The sequence below is a fragment of the Rhea pennata genome, chromosome 1 (genome assembly GCF_028389875.1).
Source record: "Rhea pennata isolate bPtePen1 chromosome 1, bPtePen1.pri, whole genome shotgun sequence".
Classification (NCBI taxonomy): domain Eukaryota; kingdom Metazoa; phylum Chordata; class Aves; order Rheiformes; family Rheidae; genus Rhea; species Rhea pennata.
The window spans coordinates 173,076,952-173,098,684 of NC_084663.1; the positions used below are offsets into that span (position 1 = coordinate 173,076,952).

Genomic DNA, 21,733 nt, shown 5'->3' on the forward strand with positions numbered 1-21,733 from the left:
CCCCAGGGCTCAGTACTGGGTCCCATCCTGTTCAACTTTTTCATCAGTGACCTGGATGAGGGGACAGAGTGCCTCCTCAGCAGGTTTGCTGATGACACCAAGCTGGAAGGAGTGGCTGATACACCAGAGGGCTGTGCTGCCATTCAGAGAGACCTGGACAGGCTGGAGAGTTGGGCGGAGAGGAACCTCCTGAGGTTCAACAAGGGCAAGTGCAGAGTCCTGCACCTAGGGAGAAATAACGCAAGGCACCAGTACAAGCTGGGGTGTGACCTTCTGGAGAGCAGCTCTGCAGAGAAGGACCTGGGAGTGCTGGTGGATGACAAGTTGAGCATGAGCCAGCAATGCACCCTTGTGGTCAAGAAGGCCAATGGTATCCTGGGGTGCATTAGGAAGACTGTTGCAGCAGGTGGAGGGAGGTGATCCTGCCCCTCTACTCAGCCCTGGGGAGGCCTCATTTCAAGTCCTGTGTCCAGTTCTGGGCTCCCCAGTACAAGAGAGACATGGAGCTACTGCAGAGTCCAGCATAGGACTACAGAGATGGTCAGAGGGCTGGAGCACCTGCCCTAGGAGGAACGTCTGCAAGAGCTGGGCTTCTTCACCCTGGGGAAGAGAAGACTGAGGGGGGATCTTATCAATGTGTATTAGTACCTGAACGGAGGGTGTCAAGGGGACGGGGACAAACTCTTTTCAGTTGTCCCGTGTGACAGGACAAGAGGCAATGGGCAGAAATTGAAGCACAGGAAGCTCTGCCTGACCGTGAGGGGGAATTTCTTCCCTGTGAGAGTGACAGAGCACTGGCACAGGTTGCCCAGAGAGGTTGTGGAGTCTCCTTCTCTGGTGATATTGCAGGCCTGCCTGGCTGCAACCCTGTCTACCATGCTCTAGGTGACCCTGCTGATCAGGGAGGTTGGCCTAAATGATCTCCAGAGGTCCCTGCCAACCTTACTAATTCTATGATTCTGTGATTCTAAGAACAGAGACTGAAGATCAGTTTGAGAATACAAAAGATAAAATTTAATTCCTTCAACTAAATCAGCTAGCAATGTAGTTAGATGCTAGAGAAGAGCAAATGCAAAAATCATCAGAAGCACTATAAAATATAAATATATTTGGATTTATGTGTACTATAAAAGGATCTCTAGCAACATGTTTTTTATTGTCCTTTATAGAACCTTAAACATAGATGTATCAAAAAACCCTTACACATTCCTAATTCATTACTGCAGAAATTCAAAATTAGTATAATATTAAATGTTATAACCAAATAATAATTTATATGATCCAAACAAAATGAAAAATAACTGTCCAATATAGAAAATGATTGAGAAATAAAAGGGAATGCTGTCTTATCAAGTAAATAATTGAGGAAGAATATGAAAAATGTGCCTACAAACACAATGGGTATTTATCAAGTAAGCCTTTCCATTTCTTTTCAGTGGACTGTCAACAACTATGAGTATTTTTCTTCTGTTTGTTATAGAACTATCTATAATCAAAGCAAGAAAAAAATCATTGCTGTGCACTCAGCTTGCAAAGGCACTTAACGTGAGTTTGTGTAAGTATAATATGTTATATGAATTTACATAAGCAATTAAAATGATATATATTTATATATCATGCTCTGGAAGCAGATGCAAAATAACAATGTTAAGAAAAAGCAACTGACTTTCAGAAATCAATTACATAAATTCAGTTCTTATGATCTTATGGCAGGGATGTCTTGCACCTTCAAACATTCTCTATACAATGATCTTAGAAAAAAACTGCACAGGTTAAACTGAAGAGTTGAAAATTTTCAGGAGGAGAAGATACCTAACTTTCTGGACTGAAGATAATTCATTTTGAAGGTAAATTTAATGGCTTTCGATAGCACTAATATCATCACAAAGGCAGCCAAGAGATATGTGGTTCCTTTTTCATATAGTAAAGCACATGGTTAGCACAGATATATATCTAAAGCAGAAATGACCCTAACAAAGGCACAAACAATTGACTGAACATTTGCCATGTCAAATGCTATTCTACTTTTGGTTTTACAAATAGAATTTATTATTACAAACTTCACCTTGGATTAGAACTCTCTTTTGAAGAAGAAAACATCTATTGTGGAAGCTGAACAAGACACTTCTATCCTAGAAAATGAATCTGATTCTGGCAAAATCACTGAATTTTGATGACCAACAAGTGTTTCAAAGAGGAAAATAGCATAAAACCCCAGGAAAAGAATGGAAACACAAAATAGGTACCAAATGCTATGATCTTGAAACAACAGAAACAATTTGACAAAATCCCCCTCCCCCCTGGAGAAAAAAAAGAAAAAAAAGAAAGAAGATCAGCTAAAGGAGTTATGACAGTAGAGGTTTGTCGTTCTCAGAAATGCTAATCAAAATTTAAAAATTTTCAGTACTTGTGAGTAAAGCATGAAAACGGTGGTTTCAGATTCTCCCCCCCCCCCCCCCCCCAAATCTGCAGGTTTTATGTACCATTTAAGAGTAAAGTCTGTATGTTAGGGAGCTCCTTTTGGAAAGCTTGCATTCTTTGCTTCAACTGCCATATGGTCCCCATGTGGTTAAACTGTAACTCAAAATAAAAATATGCATCCAGTCTGGAGAAACTTGAGAGATTCCAGCAGTGTCTTTGGGACCAAGAACAGTTGGAGTGAATAGTCCCTCTTGCACGGCAGAGCGCCAGACAAAAATTGCCTCAAGAGAGATTTAGTACACTGCAGCTTGAATTGGTGACTGGATTCAGCCAAATAATAGATCTGAGTTAAGCAGTCTGGTGACCATTCTGGCTACTCTACCTTCTATAATAATAAGAATGATGATGATGATGATGATAATAATAGCACATACAAGTGAGAGAAGACAACTGTACTGAGATGAAAAACATGTTCATGCTAGGTCTATGCAGTCTACATATTCTGTAATTTAGACAACACTCCAAACAACAGGTCAGTACGGGAAAAAGCAGAGTTCAAAAAAGAGATCAGAACTATGTGAAGGAACACAGATCTGAGAAACCTATGACAAAATAGTATACAAGAATGCTATATCCATTTGTCAGTGTTTTGTAAGGAGTGTACTTCACGATTAATTTCTCAGATTCTCAAGAATTAAAAGTTCTTGTTCAATATCCCAATGTTCTTTAGAGGACTCAAAAAAAGGTCATTTTCTACTTCCTGTATGTCTCTCTTGAAAGAAAGGAATCTAGATCTGGAAATGGGTGAGGTGGTGTAGTTCAGAAGGAACTGGCTTCACAGTTGTCTGCCTTGGTGTTCAGGAGGGTCAAGCTTGACAGGCACATAAGCTGGTGGTAGATAAAATACTAAGGGCAGTGTTATCTATGAAAACTGTGCATTTTCTTACTTGAATCGCTCCTCAATTCCTATTATGATTTTCTGTGGGAGAAAGGGGGTGTTAAAAATAAACTCATATCATTTAACAGCTGATATTAAGATGGAGAGGGATCTCTGTGAGAATTTTGGCTGCAGTTCAGCTTTGCGGCATGTGACCAAACACTTGAGTGGACTTCATCACACTGAACTTTAGACATCTTCAGTAACAATATTAAATCTAAGCTAACTAGCTTGTCTAACTCCTCTCTATATCTTCTGTTGATAAATTCATAGGTTACAATTCATTTTGCAGATTTTAGATGAGGATATGAGGAAGAGGTAACTCATACTCTACATACGCCTGTTTTTATTTTCTGAGTACAAAGCCCTGGATGACTTTTAGATGTGAAAATCTACAGTGTAGATTTTTAAAATTAGGCAAGGTCAGTCTCTTCTGCTTTGTCCTTTGACTTGACAAGCGATATCTCAGATCATCTTTACACTGGTAATACAGTTTAATACCATCAAAAATCACCAACTTGAATAGAGGTAGACAAACTGAACCTCCTTCATAGATTTTTGGCATAGAACCTCAAGTCACTCACATATTTCTGAAGAAAACAGACCACAAGACTGAAATATAACCTGGTCCCACCCTTCAACATCTGCAATGCCTTGCATACAGTACTTTGTGAAGAAAAGGTTTAAGTAACTCTAACTTTCGAGCACACTTACCGAAAGGAGATATATGTATCATTATTCAGGAATGAGTAAAGTACTAGGGAGAATACCTGCTCTTAAGAAGTACTGATGATTCACACAAGGAACTGTTTTAGAACTGTTCTTCATGCACTTTATTTCCGCCAGACAGCTAGAGAAGGGTTGTAGCCTAAAAAGGATTATTTGTCTCCATTTTTTTTTGGCTGGAATTATTAAAAAGACTAACACCATTAACACACAATCTGCTACACTAGACATTAATATTAATGAGGACACAGAGTGAAAGAGGAGAAAGACACAACAAAAGTCCCATTCTGACGTAGCAGAGAGCAAAATGAAACAAATGGTAAGTCAGTCTTATGCAGTCACTACTGACTGCAGATGGATAGGATGCAATGGCATAAAAAAAATTCAGCTTTAACAGTGGAACTCTCTGGGTTCATGCCTATTAGGAGTAAAACATAGATAACAACAGATCTCAAATTAGATTTTAACATCCACCCATGCAATTAAGAAAACCTCATAAAAACTCATGGTTTATTCCCTCATGTAAGGCAGTGCACATTTGACAGCTGCATCTTCAGTTGCAAATGCACTGTAAATATCAGAAGTCAGCAAGAATTCTGGTGTGAGATCTGAATACACAGTCATCTTAGGCACATTGATACACCCTGAAAAATTGCAAACTGAAAGACTATGAAATGTCCAATCAAACAAATGAACCTGATAACTGGGTGATGGAAAAATGCCAGACAATATGCAGGATGTTGATAGCTTCTCTGCACTACAGAGTGGCTTCAGGAGTTCTCTATATCCCAGTATATACAAAACCTTAAAGTGAACTGATAAATCTATGACTATATAGATTTACAAATTACTTCCAGTTTTAGAAGTAAATGCATTAGAACTGTAGCAACAATAAAATGGCAGTCATTGGAGAGAACGGCTTTTATCTTTTGGATGCATAAAAACTTCTGCCTACTTTAACTATATGTGAAATATGTTCTTAACAGTTAAATCTTTAAAATCTCTTAGGAAAAACAGAGGAAATAATCTGTCTCATAATTCAGATTTTGTGTGCCAAATTTTGAATGTTTTTTCCACTTTCTGTATTACTGAAGATTAGCAATACGTTTGCAATTGTAAGTAGGACTAATACTCATAATATATTTAATTTGAGCTATTGTGGTGTTCACTTCGTAATATTTAATAAAGAGTATGCTTTCTAGTAAGTTCAACTTAAAATAGAAACTAAAAATATTAATATGTCAAAACAGTCTTACTAACATAAATTTTCAAGCAGAATAACACAGTTTGATTCTCCTTGTTTTTTTTATTTCTTACATTTAAATTCCATTTTTACTTGGTACTACTCAAATACATAAAGTGAAGGAAAATAAAGTTTTACACAGTTTACAAGTAGAATGTGACTAAAAAATTCATAGCCAACACAGGGGAAATAAACAAAACTAAGCATCAGTTAAATATTTAGAAAATTCTACTGACAACAATTTCTTGCTTAAATGTCTATCACTTTAACTGACCCTCTGTATCACTTAAAATACACATGCCAATCCCCTAATCCAAGCAAGTTGTATTTTGCCAATAAAGCTTTCTATTATCAAGAGAGCAAAAATGTATTCATATTGTATTTCTATTAACTGACATTATTAAGTCTTGTTTTATTATCACAGTTTTTAAGGTACTAAAAAAATAAACTGCTAAGCAGAAAGCACTACTTAGCGCACAGTCATTTAGTGTATATCACTGCAAAAGAAAGATAATTCCTTAAAGAATATATATAAAAACCGGTAAAATATTCTAAACAGCAGAGCTCCAAGAAAAAGAATGAGTGTACCTATCTGTTAAATCCTTCTTCTTCCTAAATTCAGTACTATTTGGAACTCAAGTTTAATTAAAGCTTGACATCAACAGAACAGATAACAAAAATGAGAAATACTGCTTAGGAGCATATTTTTCCTTGTAAAATATGAGCTAGAAACTTCTCGACACTCATTTAGCAATGTAAATGTCACTTTGTTTCTCCAAGCTTTAAACTGAGAATAGCTCCAGGGCTTACTTGTGATGCAGAAATGTCCCTGTAATCTACTTAGAAAACATGCAGAACATTAATAGAAACTAGAATCCTGGAACATAAACGTAGCATAAGAAAAATGATAATTACTCTGACTTAACATTTAAAAAGAGAGTTAAGCATTGTACATCAGCAGTTTTTTTTATATAAAACAAGTTGCAGCACACAGATGAGCAGGAAGTCATTCACTTTGGAAACTCAAATAATTTTGACATTATCATGTACAATCTTTTAAATAGAAAAGAGAGGAAAGAAGCAGAGCTAGAGATTGTTTGAAGGCACCTGTTACCAATCACTTCTTTTCAGTTGTATCTTCCCCTTGCCCTTTGCTTTCCCCTTTCCCCCCTTTCCCCTTTTCTGCTTCCCCACATCTCCCTTCCTCCTTCCCCCCAACAAAGCAGTTGTCTCCTTTTATCCAGTAAGCTTCCATCGCTCATGAAACATATTCTGTCCTCCTCCTTGCTGCTCCAAAGCTTTTTATGAGCCTCTAAACTTCTCCCTACCTCTGATTTTGCAAATGACAGCTATTGCTACTCTCAAACTTCCTAAATCTAATACACTGGCTTTCTGACCTAAGTTAGTTCTTGTCAATCTTCTTTAGCATAATTTAATTACAGTTAAGAAAAGTATTAGCCATACTTTAAAGTATGATTAATAATGAAATGCTGAAAAGTCATCTGGAATCCTCAAGGTCATTCCCTAGATAAAATGAAACTGTGGGAGCAGAAAGTCTAGCAGCAAAGGACATCCGATACGGAGAATACAAAGATAAGAAAGATAAACAAGAATATAACAGCAACTAGTCAAAGTAAGGTGAAGCACAGACACTTCAGGAGACTTTGCATCTCCTCAAAAGAGAAAAAGAATAAAAACATCCCATCTTTTCTTTATTGGCCAGATAAAGGGATGATAACTGAGAAGTTATGGGGTTTTGTACAGGATAATGGTGTGAGATGCCTATGTACAAGCATAGACTCCCAGATTCTCCATCAAGTAGACTGAGAATCAAAGAAACAACACAAGATTAAAAAATTGTCTATGGAGTACGGAAATATTAAAATCTCTGACCAACGTCACCGAATTGCAAATGTTTCTGGTAATTCATATGTTGATATTTAAAGCCTAGCATTCAAGATTTATAGAAAGCCTCTGGATCCTTGGCCTGTTTACTTACGTATTGCTTACAACTTACTCCAGGAGCTTTGGAGAAGTCTTAGAGCCATCAACAAACTATGCATACCTTAACAGGTTTAATTAATAGCTGCTCCTCCTACTGGATCACACAGACTCTCTCCAATCTTACACATACATTGAAAAAAGCATTTGGCAAGATTTTATTGAAAAAACAAAAATAAGTTAGTCTTTCTGCACTTTTTAAAGCTAATGAAATAACTATTTTCTATTCTTTATTTTACTTTCCTCTCTCATTTGTTCTTCTTTTCTATTCTTACTCGTTTCCTACACAATGCTGCCTTATGTTTCTCTCCTCTTCTTGAACCCAGTCAGATCCTGTTTGCTTGAACAGAACAACCTACATTTCTCATTCACATTAGACTCTAGCCCTTTGTGATTTTATTTTTTCAGTTAATGAAAAAGTACTAGTGAAGCTACTGAAGAAAACTTACTATAGATACTGGTTTTTAGAACCAGCTGAAAATAAAGAAAAGAGAACTAGAGTTCTGTAGAAGTGGCTGACTAAGGACGATATGACACAATCTCTCTGGCCATGTCAGAATTTCTGAACAGAACAGTGCTAGGGACTGAGCTTAAGCACTGAACCCTGACAAGCTATTCTGCAGAAGTGCTAGTTTGCTCCCCAGTTCTGTTCTGGACCACTTCAACTAGTTCTCATAAAAGTACAGTTCTAGAAACATTCCTGGAACAGCTTCCAAGAGCCAGGATGGGCAAAACTGCACCCAAATTTGTCTCCTTTGGTCCCACACAGTTTCCCAACGCTATCCCAGCAGACTCTGCATCCTCAAGCATGTCACATGCCTTCATGTCACTTTCAGCCTTTACATTAGTTGAGATACTTTGAATTAAAAACACAAACCCCAACAAAAATAACGTCTGTCTGTTAGGTAAAAAAAAACTATCACGTGAGCCCAAAGGAGACTGGTCCAGACTGCTACACACTGTGGACACATCTGGTCTGGTCTTGAGGACAACAGTTATAGGCAGTATGCAAGCAATCTGGCTGTGCCATTTGCTTCCAGTGACAAGGATAAGTCCTTGGCCTTCCTTTATTTAGTAGTATACACAACTCCTGGAATAAAGATCAAAACTAAACACCATTATTCCAAAGTGTACATGTAATATATAGGTACATGCATATTGTTTTTGAAAAGTAAATATAAAATACCCATTCTACAGTTAAAATTAAAAAAGGTTAGATTTTTTCTTAAGAGACTCACTGGACTTTGGGTAATGGCCTTTTCAAGAGAGAAGTATTAAAAAATAAATTTGATCATAAATTCTCAGAACAATACAAAGCAAAAATTTGTTTGTGATACTACTTCCAAATTAAAATCGCTTCACATATTAAAAAACTTAACAAAAGAGGCAATTTGTATGTATTAAGGAAAATAAATACTAGCAAGATTTTCTTTTCAAGCTTTTAAACACTGAAAAAAGAAAAAATGGCTATGACTAAGAGACAACATTAAGACACATGGATTCTTGGATAACTCATGCCTCTATCAAAACTCTGTAGAGTTTTGAGAAAACAAACATTTCTTTCATTGTGGATGCTGGTTCTACAACACAGGGCTAATAATACTCTCCTGCATTAAGTTATAATATTTGTGAGGTGTTTAGTTACAGTTAAGAAGACCAGATAAATATTCAGTTATTAAAAAGTATTGTTTTGACATATTGTTAAGAAAGAGTGAAAATCTGGAAAAGGGTAAGAGATACATGGAAGTAAAAGAAAAGCATTATGTTTATTCATAAATGGTAAGTTATACTTCAGATCTGGAAAGCTTTCGACGCGTTAATTAGAATATAAATTCAACATAATAGTTTCTTAGGCAACCAACATTTTAACACTAACCGAGGTAGACTATTCTCAGCAAGAACAGGTAAACAGCAGCTTTTTCAATATGATTCAAAAACAATGAGGGCTTTCAATAGCTAACTAAATGGATTTTAATTTAGCCTAGTTTAAGATTCATACCAATTCAGGCACAAATATTAAGACAGATTTAGCCTTCACTTCTACTGAAGTGACATAGAAATTTACTAACATAAGCTAAACTGATTTAAGTAAACTAATAGCAACCAAACCCCGTGTGTTAGCATCTGTTTAACTGACTGGTATCAAATAGGTTTATTTAAACTACTGCTACAAACTTTCTTCTCTTTCTCATAGCAGACAGCCAGAGCCTGATTTCTGGTTGCTGACTTCACTTGAAGAGCTTTGGCACAGTAACACATCAGTGTGTCAATAATGCAGGTGACTGGTTCAGCAAGCTACATTCTATCACTTGCACACACTGCTGCCAACATACCCAAGTGCATAGGTGTGGAAAGGAGATAAAATCTCAGCTGATTTTCATATCTTTTTACCAATATATGACATTCATGTGCTGATAACTAATTGTGTCTGTATAAACAACTATGTTATAGGAAGGTAATGAATATTATAAACAACCTTCATTTGCACTGTTAGTGTCATAAATTTTATCCTTTTATTTCTTACTATGGCAGTATCACTGTTGATTTTAATATTATAGATTAAAATTACTCTATTGTCGGACTTACTGAGCATTGCACAAAGATAATTTCAAACAGTTTTAAGAAAAGGAAAAAGCAGTGTAAATTAAGACTAAAATTCCTCTTTTTAAGCAACTCAAACTGTTCTTAACACTTACCAGATGACCTATTTAATAACCTTCTGTTGGTATCTTTTACCTCACTCACTTTTGTTTCTTTTTATGCCTCCTAGACAATTTATATTTAAAAAATAAAAATAAAATCTCTATTTGATAAACTTGCTCTGCTTTTTGCAGAAATAGGTTGCCAACTCCACATTGCAGCAGTTTGTTCATTTTAGAAAGATTTAGAAATCAGTTCCTATACTTTTGATTTAGAATTAGAAATGCTATATTAAATAGTTTAGATTTTGCACATTACTGCTTTACACTACAGTGATAAGCCTGCATCTTGAATATTTGAAAAAACAGTACAATGCCATACATCAAAGCACAGCAAATTTAAACCTCCTAAATGTAACCTCAGAAAATGATTACTAAAGCTTCTTGCCAAACATCTGAGTGCTGACAGACTGTTCTTCCAAGTTTTTATCAGAAGTTTAGAAGCCAATGGATAAAGCTTAAAATTGCACTTCTGGTGTTCCAAAATATTAACAACTGCACCAAACATGAAAGCCAATGGAAATACCAAGATCGCACAACTTATGGTAAATATTTCTTTTACTCAAAAGCTGAGTGTTGGAATAAAGAAAAAAAAAAGTCCTCAAACAGATAAACAGAATCACAGATCAAGAGCTGCAGCTAAAAAGACCTACAGGATTCATCCAACCTAACTAGCACTTAATAAAGCATAAAGTTTTGAAGAATGGTACAGAAGCTTGATGGGCCTGGACACAAGATGCCTTTCCCCCCTTTCCCAGTAATATTAACATATAAATATTTTTACTTGCTCTTTTGCTTGCTGGACCTTTTCCAAAGATGATTCAACCTGTTAACCTAACAGACAGCAATTCCACTTTTTTTTTTATTTTTTTTTTGGGGGGGAGGGGGAACTGTGTTAGATTTCTGTTTTGTTATCTGAATGGTCTCAGTGCAAGATTAGAGAAGTGCCAGAGTTGGTGCAAGATAGGGGGAGAGAAAAAGCTAGGAAAAAAAGCAATAAGACCTTGTTAGCTATTGGGTCAACTCAGTTGTAATGTGTAATTTCATCCTGATTTATTATCTGAAGGAATATCCTTTCCTCTTATGCCTCTCTGATTATACAGAGATATTAGGGCAATAAAGATCCTCATTTGCAGGTATAAGGTTAAGCGCCTAAGAGAGAGTGGGATGAATCAAAACCAGAAGTCTTTGTGTACTTTGATCTACAGTTAAACAGTCAAAAGTGTGACTGATTAAAAAGATACAAATAATACTCCTGTATCTGAAATACTCTTTTCAAAGAAATCAGCATTGTCTACTAGAAGGTTATTAACAGGAGACTCATTGCTCCTACAAACAATGCTTTAAGCTTCTGATGGATCTGGAAAAACAACGAAAAACACTATTGGTTATGTTGATAACACATATAAAATTTCCGAGGTGCTTCAACCATCTGAAAACTTTGGCTGTATTAATAACTGTACTTGCTATCTTGCATTGAGGGCTTTACAAACGGCATTATAATACTGTATATCCTAGTTCCTTCTGATAGTTCGAAGAGGGAAGCAGTACAATGAAGGATCTACCCTTCACAGGATGAGCCCTAAATATCATCTCAGCGTGATTCTAGAAACCGATGGCTTACAGTAATGTAACTGAACCCACTTTCAAATAGTAGAACTTACCCATATGAAGAAGAACGGAATTTTTACACTACCAGCAGATACTCAGTGATATAAATGAGAAGCTAAATAAAAAAGTTTTCCATGTTCATTTACTCATTAATTCGGAAAAAAAAAAGCAAAGAAAAGGCCAAAAAATTTAAGAATTTGAGCCAAAATTCAAAAAAGCTTCCATTTCCCTCCCATATGAACGGATTCAATATTTTATGAATGCATATAGTCAAATGACCACTTTTGGCTTCAATTTTCCACAGTAAAATATAATCGTAATCAAATTACCTTAGTTCTGTTCACATAATTTTAAAATAATGAACTATTTTATTACATGAAATAATATCTAGTGTCATTGTTTCTTCTGTAATAAAAGAGCTCACATAGGAGGCCTCCATGAATTCTTCCACAGTTCAGAACTTAAATATTTAACTTTTCTCTCTCAAATTTAAAATATGTGAAAAGGAAACTAAGATTAAGCACACATGTAAGTATTTCTTTATACAAACAAATGTACAGAAATGCTGTAATTACCTCCAAAGCAAGCATTCTAAATCCAACTGATATCACATGGAGATAAAACTGAACTCCCCCCCACCAAACCCTAACATTTCATTAAAAAGAGTTAATATAATCTGAGACCACACAGATTGAAATACCTTAAATCAAAACCATATAGTTATTGCAACTATCATTTAAGGTAGTATAAGGTTGTTTTGGCATTTTGCTTGTAATTTTAACATACTAAAACGTCAATTTATCTTAACTACGAATATCCTGGGTTTATCCATTTTATGAATTCTAATGTTCTTGGAAACACAAGGGAAATAAGACAATTCCTAACAAGAAATAACAATATAGTATGGATGATGACTAAACAAAAAAGACTGATAGTGATTACATTATATGATATCATGTACAAAATATTCAAAACTATAATGCATATTCTTATCAGATTTTGTAATTCAGTAGTTACAGACTTATATTTAAAAATGTATACCCTGTCTAAACAAGGTACGTCTTGATTAGCCAAAGATTAGGCAATATTTTTTAATATCAGCAGGGGTATTTATCGTGAAATTGTGATGGTTCTGCATATTTTATACGGTGAAGACTAATCCACTAATTCACTATAAACTAAGTTGTCCTATCTAAACAAAGGTTTCAACACATGAGACAATTAAGTGCCTTTCAGGGAAATTTTAAAAACTAAGACTACCGTAAGAGGCCTGCCTTAAAGTTAAAAAATAAAAGGCTGCATTAGGAATCAACAAAAGTGAGGAAAGGCAAACACAAAAGCAAATTAAAGAGAATGCTACTTGTTATTTTCACCTATACTCCTAAAAATAACTTGTGTTTATTTGTATGCTTTTTAGTTTTTTGCATAGTACTAGCATTTCACAATTTTCTTTCCTTAAATATGCAACTTCTACTGTTATTTTTCAGTAACTATCCTTTTCTATATATGTGACTCGTAAAACATTATTGCTGTTACGTAAAACTGTTAGGTATGACTAATATGGCCTATTTTTAACAGTTATATAAAGAAATTTGACAAAACTGCAAGCATTTTGGAAATATTTGCTCAGTTTTTTAACATCAAGGGTAAAAGCAATATTCATCATGAAGCCTTTTTCATACTCAAGCATTGGCTTTCTTTTTTTGAAAATTTTAAGTGGTGGAACGACAAGAAACAGTAAATGGCTGCATATTAGGTAGTCACAGAGATTAAGGTTATTTGGATATAAAGACTGTTGCACAGCTTTAAGGTAGAAATTTTGTAGTTTTCTTACAAAACATTGCTAAGTCCTTTCTTTATTTACTATTTAATACTGGCTTTAGTCAGCTGTAATGCATGTTGGTTGATACAACACTCTTAGAACTAGGCATCCAAGGCATAGCTACTTGGGAGTAGACTGTCTGGAGAGAAGTGGTAGAAGCAGCAAATTTTTAAAGAAATTGATTTTCAAACAGTTTGTCAACTGCCTGTTGTTTCATAGCCATATCAAAGACACCAAAGCTAAGAAAAAAAACTTGGAAAAATAACTGAACATCTTTAAAAATAAACTCAGATGAGAGAACTAGTTTTATAATAGCAAGAGCAGATGATTGCTTTGCTAGAAGAAATAATATCCCAATCTTTACTGAGTGATTCAGCTATGATACAAGTCATTTGATCATCAGGATTATCAAGTAAGATAGCATACTGCATTTTGTTTTTTTCTAATTATCTATTGAATGCAGGTTTAAAAAAATATAAAAGTATTTTATAATAATATTGTAATTTCACAAAGAAAAAACAAAGGAAAAAGAGTAAGCTGAATTTTACATAAAAACTATTTTGTGTTATGGCAAATTATTCTTCTAGAAACAAAATAAAAAAGCAACCCCAAATATAATTCAAACTGAACATTAACCTCAAATTTAGTCTTAAATCTGAAATTTGGACATAAGGGGTGGATTCAGACATCAGAAATAACACATAGTGAACGATCACTTCTGATGTACCTACAGATGATCCTGCCAGGTCAATGACACCTGCAGGATATTACAGCGAAGCATGTTCAATAATTAGCTCTGTTCTGTAATTAGACTGTTTTAATCTCAATGCATGGAACTTTTCACAAGCACTACAATAAATTCAGAGTGTTAAATGCAAAAACTGTTCCAGGAGGAAATTGCATCAGATGGCCACCCAGTGTGATTCAGCACAGAGAGTAAACAAGTTAAAAACTTGTGTTCTTTTTCACTTTTATTTCAGTCGACTCTTTCCTATTTGAGGTCTGCACTCAGGGAACAGAATGAGTACAGTTTTCACTTAAGTTGATGCTCATTTAGGCTCAGCTGTCAGTGAGATCGTTTTGGTTTGGTTTTAACAGAAAATAGTATTGTAACTAGTGAACACAGACAAACTAGTTTGGACCAATTCATGATAATTTTGGTGAAATGATCTGAGAAGGGATTTTAAGGGGAATAGCACGGGAAGGAGATGAAGGAGAACAGTTTTGGAGGTGTGAACAAGGGCATTTTCACAGAATTATTCATAACGACTCTATCTTCTCTTTCTGAAGAGGTAACAGGTAATTTAGATCACTATATACATCTAGCTAGTGCTGTTTTTCATCACATTAATTATTTTAGATTTACTAACACTATATTTTCTCTGCAAGACCTTGCCAAATTATTCAGCAGCTCTGAGAGATCATTTAACAGCTCCTCATGGTCAGCTTTTGTTTTATATTTTGAAGCATCAGCAAACTTTCATATCACTAGTCACCCCTTTTCAGATCATTTTATCTGTGGGACTCCTTTAGTAAGATTCATTTATTTCTATCCTTTTTCCAGACATTTAATTTGCAAAAGAATTTTCTCTCAAACCCCAAGACAGTTTAGTCTCTTAAGACTGTTTAGAGATGGATCTTGAAAAAAGCCTTTGAGTATCCTCATAAAGTTAACTTACATATAAGATTTCACATACTTCCCATTTTTAGATCTGAGAATGTACTGCAGAAGCAACCTGACTCCTTGCCTGAATGAAACTCGGGTGAATACCTATAGAATTATGCTGACTCTTGTCTGGATGACAACCAATCTGGGTGCCTACCATCCTGTCTCCTCTCCCCAGAGCCTATCCTGGAGTTGAAAAGAAACTCCAATGTGTGTACCAGAAGTGAATTACGGAATGCTTAACCCAGGCTTCTGGTCTTCATGACTGGGGAGCAGTGGGAGATTCTGGGCATACTGTGGCACATGTAGGCCTTGCAGATTACAAGTGGTATATATCAATACATCACCTTTCCCTAGATACTTGTTAAATCCTTGCCAAAACACTAAAGACAGTGAGGCATATCTGTTATACGCATAGGAAAAAGAAAGGGCAGTGAGAGTAGGTCTGCCGGCCAGAGTAAGCCAGAGAGAAATTAGCAGCTCAGAGTACAACTCAGAACCTCCTAGGTGTCTGACAGACACTATCACCTGTTTCTGAAAACTACAGAGACAGCATAAAACAACAGAGCAAACTGAACTAAACCATTTTTTTTCCCATGATTTAACAGGAAGGAGAGATAAAACACATTTATGGTAGTAATGCTAAAATAGGAAGATTACCTCGCGATGATTTAGAAGTCTCTCCAAATCTGCTGCCATTTGATTCTTGACACGCAGCAAAGCTGTCTTCTCTTTATTTAAAAGACTGGTAAAAAGAAGATAGGCAATACAGCAATAGCAACAGATAATCTCTTTTAATCTGGTATTCTGGTTGAAACATGCATTTTCTAAAGCTAAATACTGTTAACAATGAAAATCTGCTCAAGTAAATACAGCAAATGATCCTTCTGTATGTTCAAGTATTGAAGTTTTTTTTATAAATGTCTGAATGCATAGATACATGAAAAATTTAACAAACAAATGCTATTCAAAATCACCATAAAATATTTTTCTCTTTGATTCTTGGAAGGGTAATTTAAAAATATTTTCAGAACATTCTATCATAATCTATTGGTTTCTTCTAGGTAAAATGGGCTCATTTTGCAAATAAAAGTAAGGTTTCCTATACTTATACTTCCATATCAAAATGACTTTTTGATTCCTTTATATTTAATAAATCAATAATAGCAACACACATAATTTCCTCAAAACTACCTGTCTTAATAGCACTGTATTTAGAGATTTGTAAATAGCAAATAGAAAGAAGAACATACTCGAACTCTCTTTTAGCTTGGTAGTTTCTGCAAAAATTGTAGCTCTATTTTTGCCATTTACTATTTTATACTACAAGAGAATCCAGGGCATCAAGTATGTATTGTGAACAAAGTAATGAAAACAGTTTTAGCATAAAAGTATGCTTTTGTAGCACAAGGTCAAGTTTAATTTTAATAGTCCTTTGTTTTAAAAGTTATAGAATATGAACATTTGAAATGTTCAGCATACACATTCTAAGCTTAGGCAGCAATTCTTCTAATACAATTAAATATATTTTCACATTCAGCCTCAACATCAGATTCTAACAATAAACTTCAGATTAATGCATTCATAAAGCCTATGTATTATCTATTTTGTTGTAACAGCGGCAAAGATTTTCTTTAGAAGTTCAGTATTACCCACAATTAACATGACTCAACCAAATAGGTTTTATAAAAAAGTATAATTTAAACAAACAATTCAGCAAAAAGCAACTTAGCATGTGGAGTGCAAATATGCAGTACTGAATATAGGTCATGAGATTCAAAAGCACATTAAAATATGGAGCAATTACATATGTTGCAAACAGATATTTTAATATTCCCAGTATTTAATTCCCAGAAATAATCAACGAAATACATCAACTTTTTCTTCAATTGGCTGTGTATCATCAGCTTGTTTTAAATAAGCAATGTCATTTTTTATCCTGGGGATTTCCTGACAGTTCTCTACAAGCTCTGTACTGTATATTATGACTATCAATTCCTTCTAGGCATTCATTAATTCTCAGGAAAATTTTACACTTTGACCAAATTGCTTAAGTTGCATTACTGAAAGTTATTTAAAAGGAAAGTAGTAACATTTGTGAAACATTACAGAGATAATTTTTTCAAGTATTTTATCTTCTGTGCCATTTTTAATCATAATGAAATTGTTGTGCTATTTTTTCCTGGCTTCATGTATTGTAACCTAATGATATTTCATTTTTTCTTGGCTTTTATGTACTTTCTAACAGCAGAAAACAATCCTTTTAGAGAATGAGTCACAAACTTATTGGAGAAGCAATAATAAAAAGTTCTTGCATGTCTTAAATAGTGTACTTAAAAAGCACACATGCATCAGTGTTTATCACTAACCAGAAATTTGCTTTCAAGGCTCAATTTCATCTATAGATGAAATTATTCTAGTTATACTGCTTCTTCTCCTTTTGAATTAACATAACATGACTGATCTGTGTACATTCATGTCAATATTGTCCTGATTTTCTTTACTTATGGATAAACGTAAGAATTAGGCTATGCTATGTCATTCAGTAGTACTGCATGCATTTTCTCTTATACATATAAATCCTGTAAATACAGAATTACCAAAGAATGTGCAGACTTCAAATTTAGTAGTTTTGGAATAGTGATCAGCAAGTTTGCTGATGATACCAAGCTGGGAGGAGTGGCTGACACACCTGAGGGCTGTGCTGCCATTCAGAGAGACCTGGACAGGCTGGAGAGTTGGGTGGAGAGGAACCTCCTGAGGTTCAACAAGGGCAAGTGCAGAGTCCTGCACCTAAGGAGAAATAATGCAAGGCACCAGTAAAAGCTGGGGTGTGACCTTCTGGAGAGCAGCTCTGCAGAGAAGGACCTGGGAGTGCTGGTGGATGACAAGTTGAGCATGAGCCAGCAATGTGCCCTTGTGGCCAAGAAAGCCAATGGTCTCCTGGGGTGAACTGGGAAGATTGTTGCCAGCAGGTGGAGGGAGGTGATCCTGCCCCTCTACTCAGACCTGATGAGGCCACATCTGGAGTACTGCATCCAATTCTGGACTCCCCAGTACAAGAGAGACATGGAGCTACTGCAGAGAGTCCAGAGGACAGCTATAAAGGTGATTAAGGGACTGAAGCATTCTTTTACGAGAAAAGTCTGAAAGAACTGGAACTGTTCAGCCTGGGAAGAAACATCTGAGAGAGGATTTTATAAATGTGCGTAAGTTTCTGAAAGGAGAGTGTAGTGAGGGTGGCGCCAGAGTCTTCTCAGTGGTGCCCCGTGACAGGACAAGAGGCAATGGGCACAAACTGAAACACGGGAAGATCTATCTGAACCTGAGAATAAACTTCTTTACTGTGAGGGTGACTGAGTACTGGAACAGGTTGCCAAGAGAGGTTGTGCAGTCTCCTTCCTTGGAGGTATTCAAAAGCTACCTGGACATGATCTTGCACAATGTGCTCTAGGTGATCCTGCTTGAGCAGGGGGTTGGACTAGATGATCTCCAGAGCTCCCTTCTAACCCCAGCTACTTTGTGGTTCTGTGTGCTCCAACAGTCATGGTCACTAACGTCTTGCGTGTCAGGAAGGTGCCGTTCATGAGGCATCATATAAGAATGGCCACATCTCTAAGATGGAGAATTACTGAAAAGTAGTGCAGCAGCTTCTTTTCCTTGTGCCTTATTTTCTATCCAGAAGAAACCAGGATGTCTGGGAGGACATGTAGTTTCATTCCATCACGCTTAAGACCTACCCAGGTATGAATCCAAGGTTTAGGAATGCAGGACTTGCTATGGAATATATTTGTCATATGCATACACATTGCTTAGAGCAACCACTGGTTCATTTTGTTTTGCTTTCCTCAGGATCTAAAGCTAAGGAACTTGGACATCGTAAGTAAGATATTCTTAGGTGACTTGATTTTCTGGAGACTGGAGACTAACATTTCCAAATCTCAGATTTTTAAAGCCTTTGAATTTGGGCAATTAAGCCATGTTTCAAAACTTTGACCTAAATGTACTAGCTACTGTCCTATTAGAAAACTTCTACTATTAGATGTTAAGAATAATATGTTTATGCTGGACACAAGAAATAAATACGGTTTTTGTATTACTGGGTTTTATTATTGCTTGTTTAGCTTGGCAAAAACCAATTGCTTTCTCAGAAAACTGCACCCTCCCAAATGATCTAAGAAGTAAGGATTGTGTCTTTCTGTTACTTTCATGTTATAGTATGAAGAATTTGAAAACTTAAGTCCAGTCTTGGGTTATTTTCTGCATTTTATGTTAACTTCCAAACATTACCATCAAAAAATCAAATCTGAAAATTTAGAAATAGTATATATGAAGGTTTTGTACATAAAACTGAATCTATAATGTAGGTAAGTAACGCGCATGAATATTATATATACAACTATCCCTTCTCTGATAATTACAGATGAACGTATCCATTTTACAAGCTCAGAATAGGCAGCTAATTTTTAAAGTTTTAATTGGATTTTTTAAAACAAATGTAGTTAGAAAAAGAGGTAAAAGAAATTGCAAATAGAAGTTATTTAGAAGAGAAAAGAGAATAGAAAGAAAAACTGACAGTCTCTCATAGTGCAGCTAAATAACCTTGTATCAGATTTATAAAGGCATCTACAAAACTATTGCTCAATGATTTCAACTGGTGTGCTTCAACTGGCTTAAGAACTCTGGCCTGTGCAGAGTCCAAATCAAAAAGAAAAAAATCATTAAAAGTGCAGGAGTTTTATAAGTTGTGATACAGGTCAGAAGATACACATTTGTAGAAAAGACACAAATATATTTGTACAAATGTTGTTTGGAGCATTTTCAGGTAAATTGCAGTAGTGTTTGAACAGATAATGCATATTTCACAAAACAGTAATATTCTCATAAGAAGCTCACTGCTAGAATTCTGCAATGGAAAAAATTCAGCTGACACTGTATGCTGAGCTTTATAATGTTTGGATGGCAATTAAAGAACCAAAAATGTTTAGGTAAGGAATATTTCAGTACATAGCTTTTTAGTGAGCAAAATCCTTATACTGCCTCTAGATCTACCACACAGTTAGGCTTTTCAGGAGTGCTTTTGGATAAGCCAAACACTTTTAAAATCAGCCATTTGTATTGAGAAATTTGAGTAACTACATTTAAAATAAATACCTACTCTTTATGAATGAAGTCCTGTTTAATGTCTCCAGTTATTTATATACCTAGATGTTTTTAGCAGAAAACTATGTACCAAGACTACAATTATTTCACTGCACACACAAGAATGAAATTCATAGACTTGTTTTCCCTCAGCATGACACAGTTACAAGGCTTTTTTTTTTTCATTAGAAGTGCTAAATGTGGTGTTTTCATTTCTGGTTAAAGAACTGGATCCTAGAGAGATTTCTTTATAATAGGGTTAAGGTAGAAGTAATCCCCATAGATGCAACTGTTTTTATTTACCACCTCTATTTACTTTTATTAACATGAGTGCTATTTGAATCAACATAAATGAAAGGTTATTTAATAGTAAACAGAATATATTTTGAGATGTGTGGACCACCTATAAATTGACCCTGTAGATGTCCTACCAGAGTTTTTTTATCCAAAGTATGTCTCCAGATAGATGGCTCAGTGCACAAGCATACAAACTAGACTGTTCCCAGAGCCAGCTCAGCCCTCTCACCTGCCAAATGGGAGCACAGCGGCCTTCCAGGAAGAATTCAAAGGCTGGTGGGAAGCAGGGTGGATGGTGATCATACATACAGACTACAACTGAAAGAGCTTTGATTACACCTCAGCAATCTCTCCTTTTGAGTGATAACACATATGCAACTTCACACAGGAGTCTAAGCAGTACTGTCATACATCTGTAATAATCTGGAGATGGGTCTTTAAGGTGTTCAAGCAAATAACTTTAACAGGGGACTGAGGACTATTTGAATAGTCCAGTTACTTCCACATAAAAAGAAAAACATGTTTTGATATGGGGGGGTGGTTTGAAAGACAGCCTTAGCTATAAAGGTACAAAGTTTTTACCTTTATAAAGGTACAAAGCTATAAAGGAACAGGTAAGCTGATCTGGTTAGAGTGGACTTTGAAGACCACATTGGAAAGAAACTTACAATGGATCGACAGGACATCTCAACAGAATATTGTAGCAAAAGGATGTGCTGGAATCTCTCCCACTTTTCTTTTAGCAGAGATTACACTTTCATAGAATGATGCAGCGTGGAGAATCCTGAACACATTTGTTGCTGCCTATCAAGGGACTACACTATAAACCATTATAAGCAATTCTGTCAAAAATTAATAAACGTGTGCTACAAGAACATCCTCAGTTCAGACAAAGGAGATTGTTATCGTAGGTGCTCTTCTTGCACTGCTTTCATCAAGATTGTCTACTTCATCATAGAATCAAAAGCACATCCAATAGTAACCAAGTTGGGGCAAAACATTTATGAGGTTGCAAGAAAGTCCTGACTCATCATTCTGGGACATTTGCAGGAATCTATCCACCTTAGGAATAGGTTCTAAAAAGATTAGTGGCCATCATGGTAGTGCACGGAAGCCAATTCTGGATTAAATCTGAAAAAAGAAATCCATTAGGAACTTACTCCTTAGT

The 21,733-nt window shown here is 35.6% G+C and overlaps 1 protein-coding gene across 6 annotated transcripts in view; it reads right to left on the bottom strand.

Annotated features, from left to right (window-relative positions):
* PIBF1 (progesterone immunomodulatory binding factor 1) overlaps positions 1–21,733 on the bottom strand; it is a 124,995-nt gene that overhangs the window by 8,122 nt on the left and 95,140 nt on the right. For all 6 annotated transcript variants that reach the window (XM_062566912.1, XM_062566910.1, XM_062566911.1 and 3 more), the window contains one exon: positions 15,787–15,871. In XM_062566912.1, the coding sequence (XP_062422896.1) occupies positions 15,787–15,871 (85 nt within the window). The remainder of the gene's footprint in view (positions 1–15,786; positions 15,872–21,733) is intronic.